The 19,461-nt window shown below is 36.1% G+C and overlaps 1 protein-coding gene across 8 annotated transcripts in view; it reads right to left on the reverse strand.

The window, feature by feature from the left end:
- The window catches only part of LOC130235728 (pro-neuregulin-1, membrane-bound isoform-like), a 196,319-nt gene that overhangs the window by 10,051 nt on the left and 166,807 nt on the right, over positions 1–19,461 (reverse strand). For 3 of the 8 annotated variants that reach the window (XM_056466155.1, XM_056466154.1, XM_056466159.1), the window contains exons 4-6: positions 16,228–16,366; positions 6,354–6,412; positions 776–799 (exon numbers count right to left, since the gene is read on the reverse strand). In XM_056466155.1, coding sequence (XP_056322130.1) covers positions 776–799; positions 6,354–6,412; positions 16,228–16,366 — 222 coding nt within the window. Of the gene's footprint in view, positions 1–775; positions 800–6,353; positions 6,413–6,693; positions 6,762–16,227; positions 16,367–19,461 lie in introns of those variants that run through there. The other 5 variants (XM_056466157.1, XM_056466156.1, XM_056466160.1 and 2 more) reach the window with 3 other exon arrangements.

Genomic DNA, 19,461 nt, shown 5'->3' on the forward strand with positions numbered 1-19,461 from the left:
CCTGAGTACAAGATGATGTCATCAATATTTGGAGCCCATTTTGATTCATTATGATTCAATATATTTTCAGTGCTGGGCAGTAGTGTCGCTACAAGTAGTCACAAGCCTGTGAGCAAACGCTTCCACCCATATGGTTAAGATCCTTTATCTTGAATCTTTCTTTTAATACAGCAAACATATTGATGATGCATACAAAAACGTTGGCAATCATTATGTACAGACATCAATAACACACAGTGGAGAAGAAGAAGAAAAATGGGAGAAAATGAGGAAGAAAATGAGGAATGAGGTGTCATGCTGAAGTACAGGGATGCATGAATGGAGGGCAAAGCAAAGCTGAAGGGATCTAAACACAGCATAACTACTGCAGTACGGCTTCTCTTAAATTTTTTCTGCCTCTGTGTATGTGTGTGTGTATGTGTGTTTGTGAGAGCTTTCATATCTGCCTTGAATGGAAGATATCAGAGGTCTTGATGAATAATTAACAACATCCTTCCTAGCATGCAGGCTAATGCCCCCCCGCGCATCTCATGCTTTGGAGCGGCTATCCACTTTCTTGCCTAAAACCCTAGAAACCTACAGAGTGGCTCTAAGCAGCCATCTGAAGTCCAGTGCATTAATTTATATACAGTAATAAAAGGGTAATGATGCCAATCAACTGTTATGGCTGTTTGATCCCTTCATGAGCAAAAGGAAACCAGCTGAAGTTGAAGGAAACAGGCTCAAGCTTCTAGACCTACGGATCTGCAAACTAGGAGGAAAGAACGATTCATACCCATAAATTCAATCCCAAGATGTTCTGCCAAGGCAGACAAGGTAATGAAAAGAAAGCAAAACACAAACAAACATAAAACAGTTGAGCGGTGATGTCAACTCTGACTGACTGCACACAAACAACCACCTCCAAAAACACCTGAAATCATCTCAGCATGTAGAGAATACATTACACAGATACACAAACACACATTTGAAAGCGTAAAAACAATTCAAACCTATTCTGTTTGACTTTAAACCCACCATGACAATGCATCTTTAATGCTTTCAGAAATTCATATATGTGGATGGTTTATCACACGTATATAGTGATTCACATCTCTATATACAGACACTTATGGTTGGTCGTCATTATGACACAATGACATGCACATGCAGACGTCACTGCGATCGCATCATTATCGAGACAGATCCTCTGCATTTCACTAGAGTCAGACTGTGTTAATTCATGTGATTACACCAGCACATGTTAAACATGCTGTTAAACACATGCATCTCTCATTCTTCTAATCTGATCTAACACTGCTGCTTGTTAAACTGATACCTGATCCTGTTCATCTCCACACTAAAAAAACAGGTTGCGAAAATATAACGTGACGTAAAGCACCGTTCTCAAAAATTAACATCAATGTGAGATCAATGCATAATGTGGGATAATGTGATTAAACATAAAACAAAACCGTCACTTGTAGGAGGTGTTCGTAAGACAGTCAGGACACAATGAATAAGGATATTCAGGCCCATAGCCAGCCTGGTAAAAGGGGGGTGGTTTTTATTGTATTTGTTTGGGGACTTTTTGCAGTTATTCATGTAATTTTCAATTTAATTAATTAATTAATTCAATTTAGATTTAAATACGGCATTTTAGTGATATTTTAAGAACTATATGTATATTATTTTGCTGGATTAGCTTGTCGGGGGTGATCATCAGTGGTGAAAGGAGTACTGAAAAATCATACTCAAGTAAAAGTACCATTACTTGCCTAAAAATGTAGTGCGAGTAAAAGTATCTGTTGTAAATATTACTCAAAGTATGAATAAAAAGGCACACAACGTCATAAGACATTAATATTAGGTTAAGTCGTGATGTCAGGTGACCTAAATTCAATGTCTAGCCTGCGTCTAAGGACAAAGTTATTTTGATTTCAAATAACGACATCAAATGAGGTTGTTTGGTCAATGTTAGGTTGTGTTAGAATTGACCAAAATTCAACTTCGAGTCAACATCTTAAACCAATGTCATATTGACATAAAATACTGACTTTTATTTGTCAGGTATGACAACCAAAATCCGACGTTATAATAGTAGCATCCAAACAACGTCAAGCTGTAACATCATTAGACTTTCATATTTGGTTGATTTTAGGTTGGTTGTTGGACATTGATGTCGGCCTGAAGTTGAGTTCTGACGTCAAGTTGATTTTCATTTCCAAACAAAATGCAACGTCGCCATGATGTTGGGGTATAACGTCAATCTGACATCATGTTGATGTCTTGTGCCTGCTGGATGTTTAATACCATTTCGGTCATCATACAGTAAACATCCGTCATCTTCTCATCAGTGACATGCATCTAAACAGTCTTTGGGTCAATGCATGTAAAGATTTTGGACATCTTTTTGGACACTTTAGGTACTTCCAAACAGTTTGCTGCAATTATTAATCACCCATGTCTTGAGGTAGTTCATTATGATGCGATTTAGCTTCTATTTGCTATTTGATTGGACAGGAATCGCAGTTCTGACTTTTCCAATCCCCATAGACAAGACAAAATAATGTAGTGACTGCAGGTTTGAAGGAAAGTAGTGGAGTAAAAGTACCGATACAGCACTCAAAATGAACTCAAAGGAAAGTACAAGTACACATTTAAAAACTATTTCTGAGAAAAACTACTCACAGTAGTTTGAGTATTTGTAATTTGTTACTGTACACCACTGGTGATCATAATCTTGATAGATCAAAAATATTTCCTAAAAACTTTGAATAAAGTAACACAAAAAAAACATATTTTTTAAAATACACATTTTTACATTATATATCATTAGAAAAAAATGAAATCTGTTAAAGTGTAATGAAATGAAAAACTGTAGCCTATTGTTTATTTCCCAAATAACAAACTAGCCAGCACAACATTATTTAGTCAGAATTTTGTGATTTGAATAATAGAAAAATAATAATAATGATAGATAACAACAATAGCCTAATTAGTATTAAATATGAACTTTAATATGGGCTGTTTTTGGTGCTTCACACCTTTTAATTGTTTTTTTTTGGCCCAAAATTTAGAATTAAAGTTACTTGTGAACTTGTGAATGTTTTTTCTATTTAACAACAATACAGATCAGTAGTGAAAGATGACCACTTTTGTCAGATTGTATGTTTCTTGCACAGCAGATGTTAGACTCAAAAATAATCCAAAATAATTGTTTTCATTGACCAAAATTGATTATCTGAAGTCACGCCGAAGTGACAGCCAACAGCCAATCCATCTTCAACGGGCTATTTTCACTATTTATGATGGCATAGCAGTAAAAATAGGACAAATGAGCTCATGTATGGGACAAAATCTGGACCTTTGTCAATGGGGGGGGGGGTCTTTCGAAGCACCTGGACCCCCCCTGGCTACGTGCTTGAGATTTTATACTTGCTCATGACAACTGTCATTAAGTGCCATTAAATGGGTTATATCATTGTAAATACATCGTTTTTGCATTGATTAATGCATTGGTAAATGCATTGATTACATAGTTTTTTGAGATATCTTTGTTATGACAACTTTATTTAACCAAATACATCTTAACCTTTACCAAGACAGCATAACTTGTCATAAATCAGTCATAAACATGATTGTTTTGAGGCCATTATACCATTATAACAGTGAAAGTGGCCATACTCTGTCAAATACTTTTATTGCACCGTCATTATTATTTAATGACATTTAATGAATTTTTAAATGACAAATTCAATTTGTACCACTAGTTGAGGTCTAGTTAAGACAATTATAATAGCCTCATGATAATCATGTTTATGACAGATTTATGACCGTTTTTTATATGTCTTTCATGACAAAGACATCTCAAAAAATGGCATCTTTGCATTTAGAATGACAACTGAGAAAATTTAAACTTAATGACAGTTAACATAAGCCTTCATTAAGCCTAATTAATTTCCATTTGTCATATCATGATAATATAGCATTCATGATAGTCTTATGAACACCCCTTCAAGTAAAGCGTTACCATATAGGATCATACTTGGATATGAATTAAAATTCTGACCAGATAATAACACACTGGTTCAATGATATCCTCATTAATTAATAGCCATGATCTTTCCTGCACGGCGGCGTGTTGTTAATCGTAATAAATCTGCTCTGGACACTAAGTATCTGATGAAGGACACATCCTGTGAAGGACACATCAGCAAACACTATTAATAGCTCGAAATAGATTGTCTGCGCAGATCTCCAGTAAATTTAGCTATTTCAGCACTTTAGATAAATCGATGGAGATTTTCAGTCTGCACCATATAAAATCTCCCTCACCTTCTTATTGAAATGCAGACATGATAATGGATATCACCCAGAGGTATGCTGTAGATGTGCAGTTCAATATAAGAGGCGGAACTTGTGAATGTGATAATGGTGTAATTGTGTGTTTTTAGCCCTAATTACAAGGGTCCCTGATCAGATCGGCTTCAGAGACTGTGAAAAAGCCTCAAGAAATTGAATTAAAATAATTGTGGTTATTACTGTGGAAGATCACTTTAATAATTTAATTGGGGTCATTCTCAGAAAAAAGGTGACATTTGTGTGCTACTGCAAGTGTGTCTCCATGACTTACTGCAGCTTAATTCTTATTATTATTTCATTACAATTTTTTTTTTTGTATATTGAAAGAATTCTACTAGGTAATTTTGACAAACTCGTCTTCTTTTTATAAAGCATAAAATGGAGAAAATAAAATTACATTTTTATGATTTTTAAAATAATTGAATTGAGTGTAACAAAATTGTGACAAAAGGTACATGGTGACCAAAGATTAATTCATTCATTCATTTTCGGCTTAGTCCCTTTATTAATCTGGGGTCGCCACAGCGGAAGGACCTGCCAACTTATCCAGCATATGTTTTACGCAGCGGATGCTCTTCCAGCTGCAACCCATCACTGGGAAACATCCATACACACTCATTCACACACATACACTACGGACAATTTAGCCTACCCAATTCACTTATTCCCCATGTCTTTGGACTTGTGGGGGAAACCGGAGCACCCGGAGGAAACCCATGCGAACTCAGGGACAACATGCAAACTCCACACAGAAACGTCTACTGACCCAGCCGAGGCTCGAACCAGTGACCTTCTTACTGTGAGGCAAACGTGCTACCCACTGCGCAAAAAAATGTGGAAAAAGTGAAGCGCTATGAATACTTTCCGAATGCACGGTACATGTTTTGTTTTTTTGTTTTTTTAATGACAAGTTTAACATTATTAACATAGTTACAAAGAAAATTATATGAATAATCACAAATATATATAGTATTTGTTGACTTTTGGTCCAAATGGATTGAATATAACTCCTATTCAACCTAATGGGTTTCTGCTATAAAACCTTAAGCTTCATGTCTATTTATAAACATTATGTCCACTCCCTCTTACTTCTGTAAAGAGTTTTTGTGTAAATGGAAGATCACGTCAAGTGATATCTTGCCCTGTTATTATCATGAATGATTGTGTAACTGTTTTTAGTTTAGGGATTTTGATTTAGAGAATTTGCAGTATCTCCTTGCAATAAAAAACTTATGTTTTATTGAGATTTATTGTTGGTAATTGGATGGGTCTCAGCCGGATTGGGTGTTTTACTTGGACAGAGGAAATTTAAGACCTGTTTAAAATTTGAGACCTACCCTTAACACAAAATTTCAGTGAATTTAAGACTTTTTAAGGCAAAAAATGTTGTTTTGAAAATTTAAGACATTTTAAGACTTTTTAAGACCCTGTGGACACCCTGTGTATAATCTTTACAGCAGGGTAGATTTTGATTGACTTTCAGTAATCTTATCATACATCAGCTACAAAAAGTCATTCTGAAATTGATTTCAACAGTAGTTTTCTGTCTCGTTATCTTTAAAGGGACTATTTCCTCATCATTTGTCATCATTGTGCACTTGCGGTAACTAGTTTTGCAGTAATTTTACAGCACACATTTTCACTGTTTCTTGAGAATGAGTTTGTCATTTTGTAAGCCAGTTTGTATGCAGACAGAGCTTGATATTCTAATTTCACCCGATCTTACAAAGCCCTAAACTCAACTAATACTGTATACGTCCGTACTGATGAATGTCAACCCTGTCTAACCGTTGTCAGCTACCTACAGCATCCAACAGAACAAAACCAGATTAATAAACGCTAAACATGCAAAGAGAAGGAATGGAAAACATAGCAGAATCCCAAAATAACAAATGGCTCTCTGATCTGACTATCCGTCCGTAAAGAACACAAAACCAAAAGCAACAGGAGGCAGCGCTGACTGAGCATGCTCCAATCCAAGCACAGACAGGAAAAGGAAATAGACGTACTGTAGAAGCTGGCCATTACGTAGTGTTGGCAGCGATCACCAGTAAACTCATTGGGGCACCTGAGAGGGAAAGACAGAAGTCACAGAGAGAAAAGAGAGAAGGACAGGAAGTGAGTTTGACACCCAAAAGTCCCCCACACACTTGCGTCTCCGGTGTTGCTCGCTGAATGTCTCGCAAAATGTCCACCTCGCTCCGATTACCAGTTGAGTCAAAATTGGACTCGTAACATTGATGCATTGATGTGTTTTGTAAATGGAGGAGGTGGCGAGGCAGCACAGAAACAGCGGCGATGACGTGTGTGTGTTTAGGGGTGAAGGGGACGTTCACTGACTGCACATACGTTTGTGGTCTACGACTCGCACAGGGTCTCTGTTTTGACAGCGGTTCCCTGTGAATCCTGGAGGGCACCTGGGTTAGAAAGAGGATGAACACAGCACAACACATCACAACACAACATCACACAACAGCACTATACAAACACACACACACATACATGGGTCTATAATCGATTCAAGAATGATGAACTGTTTGTTGATTTAGGTGAGCAGAGCAGTACTCTCATAACAGGTTATGCGTTTTGTGATTCACAGTTGTCCCCCAGTTTATTTACAGGTATGAATTGCATTATGGGACCTTGATCTCTGCTCTGTTGATTTTTGGTGTTGAAAATTCAACTCTGCATTTTAACTAAGTGATTTTTTATTGACATTTTGGTGGTTTGAAACAATATACTGTATAAAACAATAAGAAAATTAAGTCTGTAAAATAACAGAAAAAAACCCAGGCTCATTCTGATTACGTACCCCTATATATATTTCTGGAGAGCACCAAATACGTCCCAGGAGCTACGCTTTTTGGCGTTTTTGTTTTCGCGAATCTGCCAGAGGCCGCTGTGTATGCTTTTTGAGATCTCAAATTTCTCTCGCAAGTGCCATTCATTAGAGCTGTAATCGGGCCATAAAAGTTAGGTCCAACAGGGCCCAAGCCCGACAGAATTGCAATGTCAAGTAAAGGAGGTCGAGCCTTCTAATTTATGGCTACTAAACTCTGGAATAGCCTGCCTGATGATGTCCGAGGCTCAGACACACTCTCGCAGTTCAAAACTAGATTAAAGACCTATCGTTTTAGTAAAGCATACACTCAATACATCACATAACGGTATGATGCATGAATGTGCTCCACACATCTCGTTTATATACACTATGAACAGCAGCTACGCTAATAATTCTGTTTATTTCCACCTTAGCATACTCATCCCAAGGCCCCCAGAGATTATGCAGTGCCACTGATGTGATCCAAGACCTGTGAAGAGATGATCCCAAGGTTTCCACAATCCCGGACTAGAGAGCTGCTGTGGTGAACATGGTGAAGTAGAGAGCATGTGTCTGATTGAGACTCCAGGGACAGTCTTCGATGACATCCAGTGTTCTCCAGACTCCGGCGCCTAGACTGCAGCTCTGCACAAGACGTTTGGGCATAGGAGAAATGGTCTTGCCCAACTGAGCCTGGTTTCTCTTTCAAGGTTTTTGTCCTTCACTTTCGCCAATTGGTGAAGTTTTTTCCTCGCTGCTGTCGCCACTGGCTTGCATAGTTAGGGACTTGTAGAACTGTGCATCGATGGATTACTCTTCAGTGTTTGCACTCTCAGTAGTGATTATTAAACCACACTGAATTGAACTAAACTGGACTAAACTTAAACTCTAAAAACTGAACTGACACTGTTTCAATTTACTATAATCTTCTATGTGATGCTGCTTTGACACAATCTACATTGTAAAAGCGCTATACAAATGAAGATCAACTGAATTGAATTCGGCCCGAGCCCGACAAGTACATTTTGATTGACAGCTTTTTAAAAGCCTGAACTCGTTTACAGCCCGACATTATTCAAATGTGCACATGCACACAGCTCTTTTGCCTTTTTTAAAGAATGAGTCGTTTATACGTGTTTTAACATAATTTTAACATACAACGTCCACACAGAGGTAAGTGGTCTGCTGGTAAGCGCGAAAAGGAATGGTGTTATACTGCTCCATAGCATTTATTTTAAACATGAAATGCAGTCTGACGTACCTCTGGCTACATATTCGCAATCTCCAGAAATTTATGTAGGGCTACCTTTTCAGAATGATCCTATGTTGGAAAAGTTTATTACCACGTTTTGTGCCATAACTTACGATACCAATCGAGACAATATATCACTTCAAACTTATACAATTGTCAATAAAAATCACTTTTTTTAAGTTTTCAAACATCATAAGTTCTTAGAGGGAAGATTAAAATCCCAAAATGCAATTCCAAATAAATTACATAATAACATAAATAAATTAAAGCACGCACATGATATATAATGCTTTAACAAAATATGGAAAACTATTAATTTACAGATATTAAAAAACTTACAGCGTATAAAAAAGTTTGTGATTAATTTATGAACACTTCATTTATTATTTTCCAGAAATAGTGTAAAATTCAGTGTTTAAAATATAAAGGTTTCATTGTGTCTATACAAAATGCTTGCAAAATTGTTTTTACAAATGAACCAAGGCACTTCAACAAAGACTCTTAATTTTTTGGAAAACACACTGATCAAAATTCGAGAACAGCCCACTGTATAAATTGCTGTAAACTTTACAGTGCACTGGCAAATGTTACAGTTTTACAGATTTCATTTAACAAAAATTGTAAAACTAATACTGCCAATTTTACAGCAATTCTTTTACAGTGTTATGGTTGTAACATAAGGAAAAATTACAACAAAAATTTGGTTAGAGCAGATACATTTATTTTTATGGTTTTTTTTTTTTTTTACATTTTTACATTTATCATAACAAGACAGTATATTGAAAAGTAGCGAAGTTGGAGAGAGAGAGGGGGTGGATGGTTCAGTAAATGTCAGTGAGTCAGGACTCAAACTCGATGTCCACTATCGGTACCAACTTCCAGAGATGTACAATAAGGTTTACATCAGGACTCTAGGCAGCCATCTCATTATTTTCCCACTTTTGCTGAAACTGTCCCTTTGGCATTCACCTGGGCAAACTGTTGTCAGAGGGTTTTCCGTCCACACAGGGATGATTTTAGCTTAAGTTGCAACTTACACATTACTAAAAAATTTTTTTGTTGCACCACTGAACTTAATTTAAACGTAATGCTATGTTCCAACTAAATATTTACAGCAGCCTCTCCCCATGTATAACAGCAGAAAAGAAATGACAGCGAGATTATTTTACACTAAGGATTTCGCAATCATAATGAAGAATGATCTTCCTCTACTGACAGCCTTATTACAGATTTCCTCCCAAATCTCGCATTTGTTTCGATTTGTGAAAGAAGAGTATAATTTTCCATCAAAGAGTGTTTTGGGTTAATTGTATCCATCAATTAAAATTAGAATTTCTTCATGACTGAGTTTTTCTTCTGGCTCTTTTCTCTTTAATATATAGGGTAAATAAAAAAAAACATCAAGTTTAATGTTTTGATAACTTGTATTTATTATAACGTGTTTATTCAGGGCTCGCAATGCAGGTGTGTGCGTTGTCTGTTATTAGTGACTAAATGTAATTTAATGTACTATACAAATGTAAACTGTCATTTAATTTTCACCTGGCAGTTATATATAAATGCATTAGTTGCAGAATTTTAAAGCAGTTTATCGATTTAAATGCTTTTTATTGATATTACGTCATTCGACTATGCATGACTTTATGGAGAGCTTACGACCTACTAACCACGGTTTGCCTTAGGAAAATGTGCTGCAACCAAAGTAAGACCAATTTTAGTTACAAACTAGCTAGTAGTTACTTAGCCCCTACTTTGGACTTTACGTTCCAGTTTAAGACAGAACTTACAAACAGCTGGTGCAACCCTACCCTTGTGACTAAACAACGAACACAAATGTGAGTGTGCACACCAATGTGCAAAACTCCAGGTGTAACAGTGACATTTAAAGTGCACCTAGGTTACCCTTTTTTTCAGATTTAATATAAGTCTTTTGTGTCTCCAGAATGTGTCTGTAAAGTTTCTGCTCAAAAATAGAAACACATATTTCTATTTTATACCTTTTTGCATCAGCTTGCGGTTTTGTTGAACTGTGCCTTTAAGGCTAGTCCTCCCCGCCCACAGGTTAATCTCCACTGCTGTATGGATATCTGTTATGTTAATGTACAAAATAAACCTGATTTAATGTCCACAAACCGGGATTGAAGCATCTTCCTTTATAATTGTTCTGACACGCGGCTGTGCTGATGAAGTAAAGCTGAAGTAAATGGCTGTAATTCATTACACACATACACTGTTTTAAAACATTTTAAACATGTGAAACTCACTCTTGATCACATTTGATGATGATTGATGATCCTAGCAAACTGAACAGATCTTTTATTACCTGTTGCTTTGCGCTCATCCTGTCTTGTTGGTATGATTATACACGTGACTACCGTGACATGTTAATACGCAGCTGTCAATCAATTCGGTGGGCGGGGGACCGCACTCCTACGTCAAGTTGTGGTCAGTCTGAAAACCGCTCCAATTGGTCCACCGTTTTTATGTTGTTAAATTGAAAAAAAAAAAAAAGCACTAGGTGTGTTTATATCACCCCAATATGACAGTCTACACACTATACCTACACATATGTCTGTCCAAACAGCTTGAAAAGTAGATTTTTCACCATAGATGCCCTTTAAACAAAAATGCCTTAAGCACGTTTTTGGTTTTGACACGCAACAATAAAAACTGGTCAACCAATGAGATTGACACTTTTGTTCACTAAAACGATCTAGGCGAGCACACTTTTCTGATGATGAATGTTCTTCTTTAGTCATAACTATGGGGTGCATTCAATATTGACATATTTTCTCATTCAGCAAACACGAATTTCTACATTGCTGGAGCTTCAGCTGCTACTTGAACTATCCATGTTTTGTTTACCAGTTAACAAAGACAGAGTGAATGGTTTCTGTGTAAGTTGCGCTGCACCAACTGGTGTACCTCTGTTTTTTTGTTTTTCATTAAGCGGCATGTAACATTTATATATACACTTAGTTATTTAGCAGATGCTTTTGTCCAAAGCGACTTTCAATTGAGGAGGTATTCAGCGATTCAACAAGAGGCCATACATACAAAAAGTGCTAGTTATTCAAAGTAACTTGTTTGTGCTCAGATTTAAGGCTTTACTTTTTGGGTTTTACAGTGTATATATGGTTTTGGTATTAGTATTATGTTCACATGTTCTCTGAAGAGGTTGATTTTTAGTTATCGTTTGAAGGATACCAGTGTATCCGCAGTCCCAGTGGGAATGGGAAGATCATCCCACCAGCAAGGAACATTGAATGAAAATGTTTTGGAAAGTGGCTAACATCAGGCTGATTTTGCTCATCCATTCTAGTTGAAAATCACTTGGGTATGAATACTGAAAAATGCTGATGATAAGTGTGATCAAAAATTAGATCCAGTGTGCAAAAGCATTCAGAATGCTTCACCATCTTGAAAAAGTCTCTGAAAACTGTTACGTTAGATCAGTTAAATGTAAAATAAACGGGGATTTATCATCTGGTGCTAGATTAACAACCATTTCTGTGAGGAATCTGAAAATGTTCTCAGTTTTTGATCAGTGTTTTTTCACATCGCTTCAGATATCTTAAGTGTTTTTATACTGTGCTTCATAGTACAGTATATTCAGAAAACTGGGTTGAAGTTGCCCGAGTCTTGATCCTTGTGCTGACCAACTGCTCTCTGATGACATTTAGTGCTTAAAAACTCCTGCCACACACACATACAGACACACACACACACACAGACAGCCTCAGAGCTCCAGCTTTGCTTCAGGGCAGCTGGAGCAGCTGTCTTTCTTAATGGAAAGAGGGAAATCAAATAACAAACAGGTGCCATTTTGAACAAAACCAAACCAAAACAGAGTTCATTTGGAGGATGAAACAGCTTGCCAAAAGTGAACTTTACTGAAAACTTTACCCCGGCTGACCAAAGTGACCAATGCAAATATAAGCGGTGTCTTCACTGATGTAAAAATCTTCTGAGTGATTGCTTCTGTTCAGTCCATTGAAAAACATGAACACATTAAAGGGCTACTTAGAGTAGAAACTAAACTTGTATTTCCAATTGAAAGTGACACTGAACTACACTAAAGCTGCTTGCAATTATCTACAGTACTGTATAAAGTGCAAAATAAAAGATTGGAGTGTATTACATTGTTATGATCATATTTACCTGCTGTTTTTTCAACACTGTTGATAAATATTGTTGTGTTTATTTTGTTAATGAGAGCAAAGTATGCATCACATATTCAAATTTGAATACAGTTCATGGTGTGGGTCGAACTAAAAAACACTGAAAAAATAAACCCAATAAACCATCTTTTCCATGCTGATAAACCTTTAAAATTAATACAACTTATACATTACAACAACAATAAACATGAGAACATTTCTTTAAATGTCTATAGCGTTTTTTTACGATGTAGATTGTGTCAAAGCATCTTAACAGAAAAGAGAATAAGTCATAACAATATATTGTGGAATGCTCCAGCAATTCAGGCAGGCAGAAGAGTAGTGGTAGGATGCTGCTGCATTTTTCTAGTTATATTAAAACTGATTCAGTTCAATTTAATACAAATGTCACATCACACGTTCATTTTGAATGCTTTTCTTTTAAGAAATAATAAAATTTGAATTTTAATGTTTATAATATTATTTTTAATGTAATATTTTATACATTTAGCCGCTCCTACAAATGCATTTACAATAAGGTCAGCCACAAAAATAACTGTCCTGTTCCTTTTAATCACATTTTTGTGTATATTTAGTAAATCCTGACAGTAGTTTATTAACGCCAAAAGAGTGCTTCCTGCTGGCACAAGCTGTTAGTAAATCTGGCCCTAATACTTAATTTTAGAGGTCTGATCACATTACTATGAGCGCCAGTGCTTGTGATACTTGACTTAGCACTAAATCCACATGTTCGTTAAGGGTCACGTGAGCCCTGATAGATGGCTCAAATGGAAAGCTCTGAGATCTACAGTCCCAGAAGAGCACTGCTGTCTGTCTTCTCCAGCATTTACAGTAAAGAGAGAGAGAGAAAGGGGGGAAGAGACAGAGAGAAGCTCCTTCTGACTGCAGTACTTACTGATGAGACCAGAGTCCTGACATCAGCACTAGAGTTTGTGCTTATTCACTGAACTGGTCAGTAAGAGCACGTTGGAAATTCCTCAGAGTGTGCTGTCAGTGTCATGTAAGCAGAAAAAAAGCTATACTTTTTGTTTTGCATTTAAAAAGCTGCATTTACTGTGATAGGATTACATTTGGCCGTTATGGATGAAATATTATGTTATTTCTATTCTGATCTGAAGATTGTATCGGTGCATGCATTGCCAACCCTTGGCATTAGCATCTAGACAGATTTTCATTGTGACACATTTTATTGCTCAATTTTATGGAGTAGCAGATTAGATAACAACAATGTGCGTTGTGCTTAAAGTGAATTATACGCCTGGTTTCTTCAAAGAATTAAAGAGTCCCTATTAAGGGTTTTTGAAAATGAGCTTCCATGCAGTGTGCAACACAGCTCTGAGTGAATGAAAACATCCAGCTGGGGTTTAAATCTGAAAGCGCACCTTCTTTAAAAATAGCGATTTTTTAATAAAAGATTTGACTCAGAGTTGTTTAAATGATTCGTCGTTCATCCGTTTGCCTGTTTGTATCGATGTTGACACAAAACAATACCAAATATGTTCTGTGCCGGATCCGGTAAAACGTGAACGTGACTGAAGATGAGTGAATATTAATGAGTGAACGTTTTGGTAATTGATGCAATAATCTACCCTGAATTCATCTGCCGTTTGTTGAAGGAAGGATCAGAAAATACTATTGATGTATGGGACTTTGTCAGAGCTTGACAGGAACTTTATCAGTACACATTTCATAGATCAGTTTCTTTCTCCATTTCACAAGTAAGTGTGATAAAAATGGTTGCCTCCTTGTTTTCTCTAGCTTGCAAAATATGAATTTAATTATGTATGTAAGACAGTGTTTTGTTACTTGTAATCACTCCACGCAGCTTGTACTATATCTGGTTAACTCCTTATATTCACATATCACGTCTAAAGCCATGTTGAAAATGAGGCGAGTGCCACTTTCTTTGCGAATGTAAATGTGTTTGAGAGCTTGCGATCCTCTGCCGTTTGTGCTTTAAAACTCAATTTCTGTCACCTAAGTGATTTTCTAGCGGGATCCTTGCAGTGTCCTCTCTAGCTTGCTTAAATAGGGTTTTCTGCCACTTATTGTAAATTTTCAGTAATATTAGATTTGATAAGACTGAAGTTGTTGAATTGTACTTGAAAGTGTTATTCGTTATAATGAATGAACGTAAATCAACACTTAACTGAGTTTAATGATAACACTACTTGCTATCACTATCACTATTTTCGTTACTTTCCTTTTTAATAACCTGCAGTTTCATCAATCGCCATTTATTGAGGAGCTATAAAAATAAAATTGTCCAAGCTGATTATACCATTGGAACTACAGTACTAGCTTATGGTTTCACTAAAATGGAGACCACCACAGTTAGAAAGCACCTGATCGAATTAATGTGGATATGTTTGAACAAGTTCTGTAAATCACCAATCACCATGATAGTAATTAAAGAAAAAACAATTTGGATAGTATGTTATCATAGTATGTTCAAATGTTACCTGGATGTTAGTGTTACACTAGTTTTACTCTATTTACCCAACCCAATCTTATTGCTAACATCATTTTTAATAAAATTTTCCATTACACATGGATTCAATTCGAATTCCAAAGACTGATATAAAGTATTAACAAATTACAAACATACACTCTAAAAATGCTAGGTTATCGTAACCCAACATTGGGTCAAACATGGACAAACCCAACCATTGGGTTAAAAAAGTGTAATTTAAATTTAATTTAACCAAACGGAAAATACATATTTCATGTTTTCCAAATTACATTTAATCTGCAACAACAATGTAAACTTTTAAGCACTCGATGGATTTGCTCTTCAGTGTTTGGACTTATATCAGTGAAATTTAAACCACACTGAACTGAGAACTGGACTGACACAGTTTCAATTTACTAGAAATTCTATGTTAAGCTGCTTTGATACAATCAACATTGTAAAACGCTATAAAAAAAGATTAATTGAATTTAATCCATAGTTAAACCAACGTTGGATTAAAACAACCCCTAATTGTGAGTGTGAAGACACAATTAATCATTAGCCTTAAAGCATAATTACTGTACGCAATCACCAGAAGAGATTTCTCTGCATGAAAGAGCTAAGAATGTAACAGGGCACAAACTAAGTAACATAATGACCATGCATACTCTTCTGTTACACACTCATAAGTATGTACTTTTTCTTAACAAAAAGAATACATAATTTTAAGATTAGGATGCTGCAATTCTGTGATTTTGCAGTATATTTGAGACTATAAACTACATAGATCTGGATGTGTGAGACAATTACTTGAATTAATTCACTGCAGTACAGAATAGGTCTTTCAGCTTTATTTCGAAGGGCTCATTTCTTGTGTCATAGCATGGAAAAGATGCTCTCGGGAGCGTCTGTAAAACCTTTGATTTTCCTGGCAAATACGTCCTAAGTTCTTTTTATAAAAAAAGTTTACAGGCTTTCACAGACAATGTAGGATTTCAGGAAAATATCTTGTTCCCTTAAGGTTTATTAAATGCTGTTCACTCATTGGCAATTTAAAAAAACAGTGAATAAATGAAAACAGCTCCTTTAAACATCTACATGCAGAATGACAGTGTGAATAGCAGGCTACATTACTCTGTGTTCGACATGAAATATAGATGCGGATTTGCGGCAATACCTGCAGAGGCGCCTGATGTTGCCGGGTGTGACCTCCAGCGTGAAGCATTTGCCATGGTTTACACAGTATTCCTTCTCGCTCTCGTTGCAGGGCGTCACGTGACTGGATGTCTTGGCCGAGGGAGTGGTGCTGGTGGCTGCTGCACAGAGGAACACAACACACAAGTGCACTGAGGAGGAGAGGTTTTACTGCAAAGCATCTGATTAAGGAACGCTAATCTGAGATGGAGAAGTGAAACACCTGAACTGCAGTTTATGACATGCACAATATGTGCATCTGATCCAAATGACCTTCACAAAATAAATGCAAAGTATTAGAAAAGCTGACTCTTTTCAGCTACTTAAGTAACTGCAGGCTCAATATCTTTCACTAAAATTCTGTTCAGATACATCCAACAAAGCAGCAGTGAACGATGCATGCAATGTACACATTTAGTTTTAAGCAAGTAACATTATCAAAATTAAAGCCACTCAAGTAACCTTGTAAATAATATTACGCCGTACCTGTAGCATTTTGATAATTTCTCAATATATGAAAGCGCATCACTCCTGTGTGTCGACAACCACTGCGATGACAAACTGTTAGCCCAAGCACACTGGATCTATTGCCTTCCTCTGCACTTCCTCTATCCACGCCGGTCTGCAAAGTCCCTGCTCATCAACATTTTTAAATGAGCACCTCTACGGCAGCTCACGACCTCCCTGCGCACGTCATGTTTGGCATTGCGTTTCGGACGCATCATCAATGCAGCTTTTGAGCAATCAAAGTCGTCACAACCTGGCCAACCCTTAGGAAAAGTGTGCGCTTAACTGTTTTCAATGATATATGAAAAACTGTAGCTTCAGATGTCAATTATATCAACACTTTCATACAATACACTTACATCAAAAGTGCATTTTAATGATTTTGTTTGATGTTGACAAACTAATATGCTTTTAAAGTACATGATTCTAATTTTAACTGCTGTATTTTTTGATGTTACACTTAAAAATTAAGTGAATCTTTGTAATTTAATATGTAACATACAAGTGAAGTTTTACAAAATAATTTATGAGGAGCATGTGATATGATTGATCGCAGCTGGTCCCTCATCCGTAATCAGCAATAATAATAAGAATCCTCTCTTCCACACCCTCTCCTCCTTTTACTCATTTACCAGGGGGAGTTCTCGAGACCTACCCAATCTTGGACCCCTTTACATGCTAACTGACCAGGCGGGAGCCCTGGGCTCAATTATCTCCAAGCTCAGGGTTTTCTCCCAGGATAGCATGTCAAACATGCTTATAGCGTCAAGCAGTGAACTCATGAAATTGCTTCATTAAAAGTATGTAATTACAAAAGCATTGCTACTTGACATGCAAAGAAATGTCAAAGAAATTAATATTCATTTGGAAAGTACATATTTGACAGCCATTTTTTCAGTATGATACTATAAAGTTCAGCTAATGTGACCCTGGACCACAAAACCAGTCATAATTGTACATTTTAAGAAATTGAGATTTATTTATTTATTTATTTATTTATTTATTTATTTATTTATTTATTTATTTATTCAACCAGGAATATTCCATTGAGATACAATATCTCGTCTACCAGGGAGTCCTGGTCAAGATGGCCAGCATTGGACAAAGTACAAAAATAAATAAATAAATACATGTCACAACACATACACAAAAATAGTATAAACCATAGATAAGTTCATTAAAATGTCTCTAAAGCAGAAAACTAATACTTAAAAAAAACATAGAAACAAGAACAACGTGAAACACAGAACACTTATGCCTTCATCTTGATATGATTTCTCACTTTGTAGTGCAGTGACTGATCTTGGCATAGTTTAATTGATCTCTGTGAATAAATCTATTGCATTGTCCCAAAAGTAGCATTTCATCCAATTTTGCCTTCATATTTTATTATAAAAGAGCCTGACGCAATTATTTTTTTTTTTGATAAATTTCATGTAAATCTATTGCCGTTTTGAGGGGGGTTTTTTTTGGTTGGAAAATGATATTTAGCCAGAAATAATAAGTTTTTTTATTTGCCGTGTTGAAAAATCAGGGTTATTTTTTACTATATTTACTTATTTATTTATTTCACCTTTAAAGTTGTCTTTGTTACATTCTTAGTAATGCATATTACTTTTCAATAATTAGGTTTTGATAAATTTACGGAAAGGAATTTACAATATGACATCATGGAACATGATGTTTACCTCATATTCTACACTCTCAGAAATAAAGGTACAAAATCTGTCACTGGGGCGGTACCATTTCAAAAGGTACATTTTTGTTCAGGTCCTTAAAAGTACATACTAATACCTGAAAAGTGCAAATTTGGGTAACTCTTTATTTTGATGGTCCATTTGAGTATTAGTAGACTGTCTGCTTATTATTTGTTGATACTGCTCCTTCAACAGACATTTAACTGACTAAAACAAACTATAAGACTACATGTCAACTTACACTAACCCTAACCCTAACCCCAACCCTAAGCCCAACCTAACAGTCTACTTATAATCTAATGAGAATTAGTTGTCATGTAGATGCAATGTCACTGTCACTTAAATTCAACAAATGGACCATCACAATAAAGTGTGACCCAAATGTATACCCCACAGTAACTTTAAGGTACAAAAGTGAACCTTTAAAGTACAAAAGGGAACCTTAAAGGTACAAAAGTGTACCCTAAAGGTACTAATGTCCACATGTATCATCCAAAAGTGTACCTTTTGAAAAGGTGCCGCCCCAGTGACAGACTTTGTACGTTTATTTCTGAAAGTCTTATGGTTTAAAACAAAAAATATAATAGAAATCTATATTATTTTTACTTAAACAATGCATAATACATACCTATGCAACTTAAGACTAGTTTTGTTCTCCAGGGTCACAAATTTAAGGGTACAATTCATGCAAATGAAAACTGTCATTTGAACACAGAAGACATTTTAAAGATTGTTTGAAAGCAGTAGCTACTGACTTCCATAGTATTTTTGGATGCCAATGGCTACTGATTTCCAAAATATTTGGTACCAACTGAGAGTAAAACATACTGTAAAACATAATGGGGTATATACAAACAGACTTTTAATTTCAGTCAGCCTGCCTCAGGGCTTCCGGTCAATTGTCATCCCTCACAAAATTGCCACGTTCACGATCTGATTTCTTTAAAAAAACAGCGATATTCACTGCCTGGCTTTAATACAATATAAAGTGGGTAGCAGAACAAACAAGAAGC

The sequence above is a fragment of the Danio aesculapii genome, chromosome 10 (assembly GCF_903798145.1).
Source record: "Danio aesculapii chromosome 10, fDanAes4.1, whole genome shotgun sequence".
Taxonomy (NCBI): Eukaryota; Metazoa; Chordata; class Actinopteri; order Cypriniformes; family Danionidae; genus Danio; species Danio aesculapii.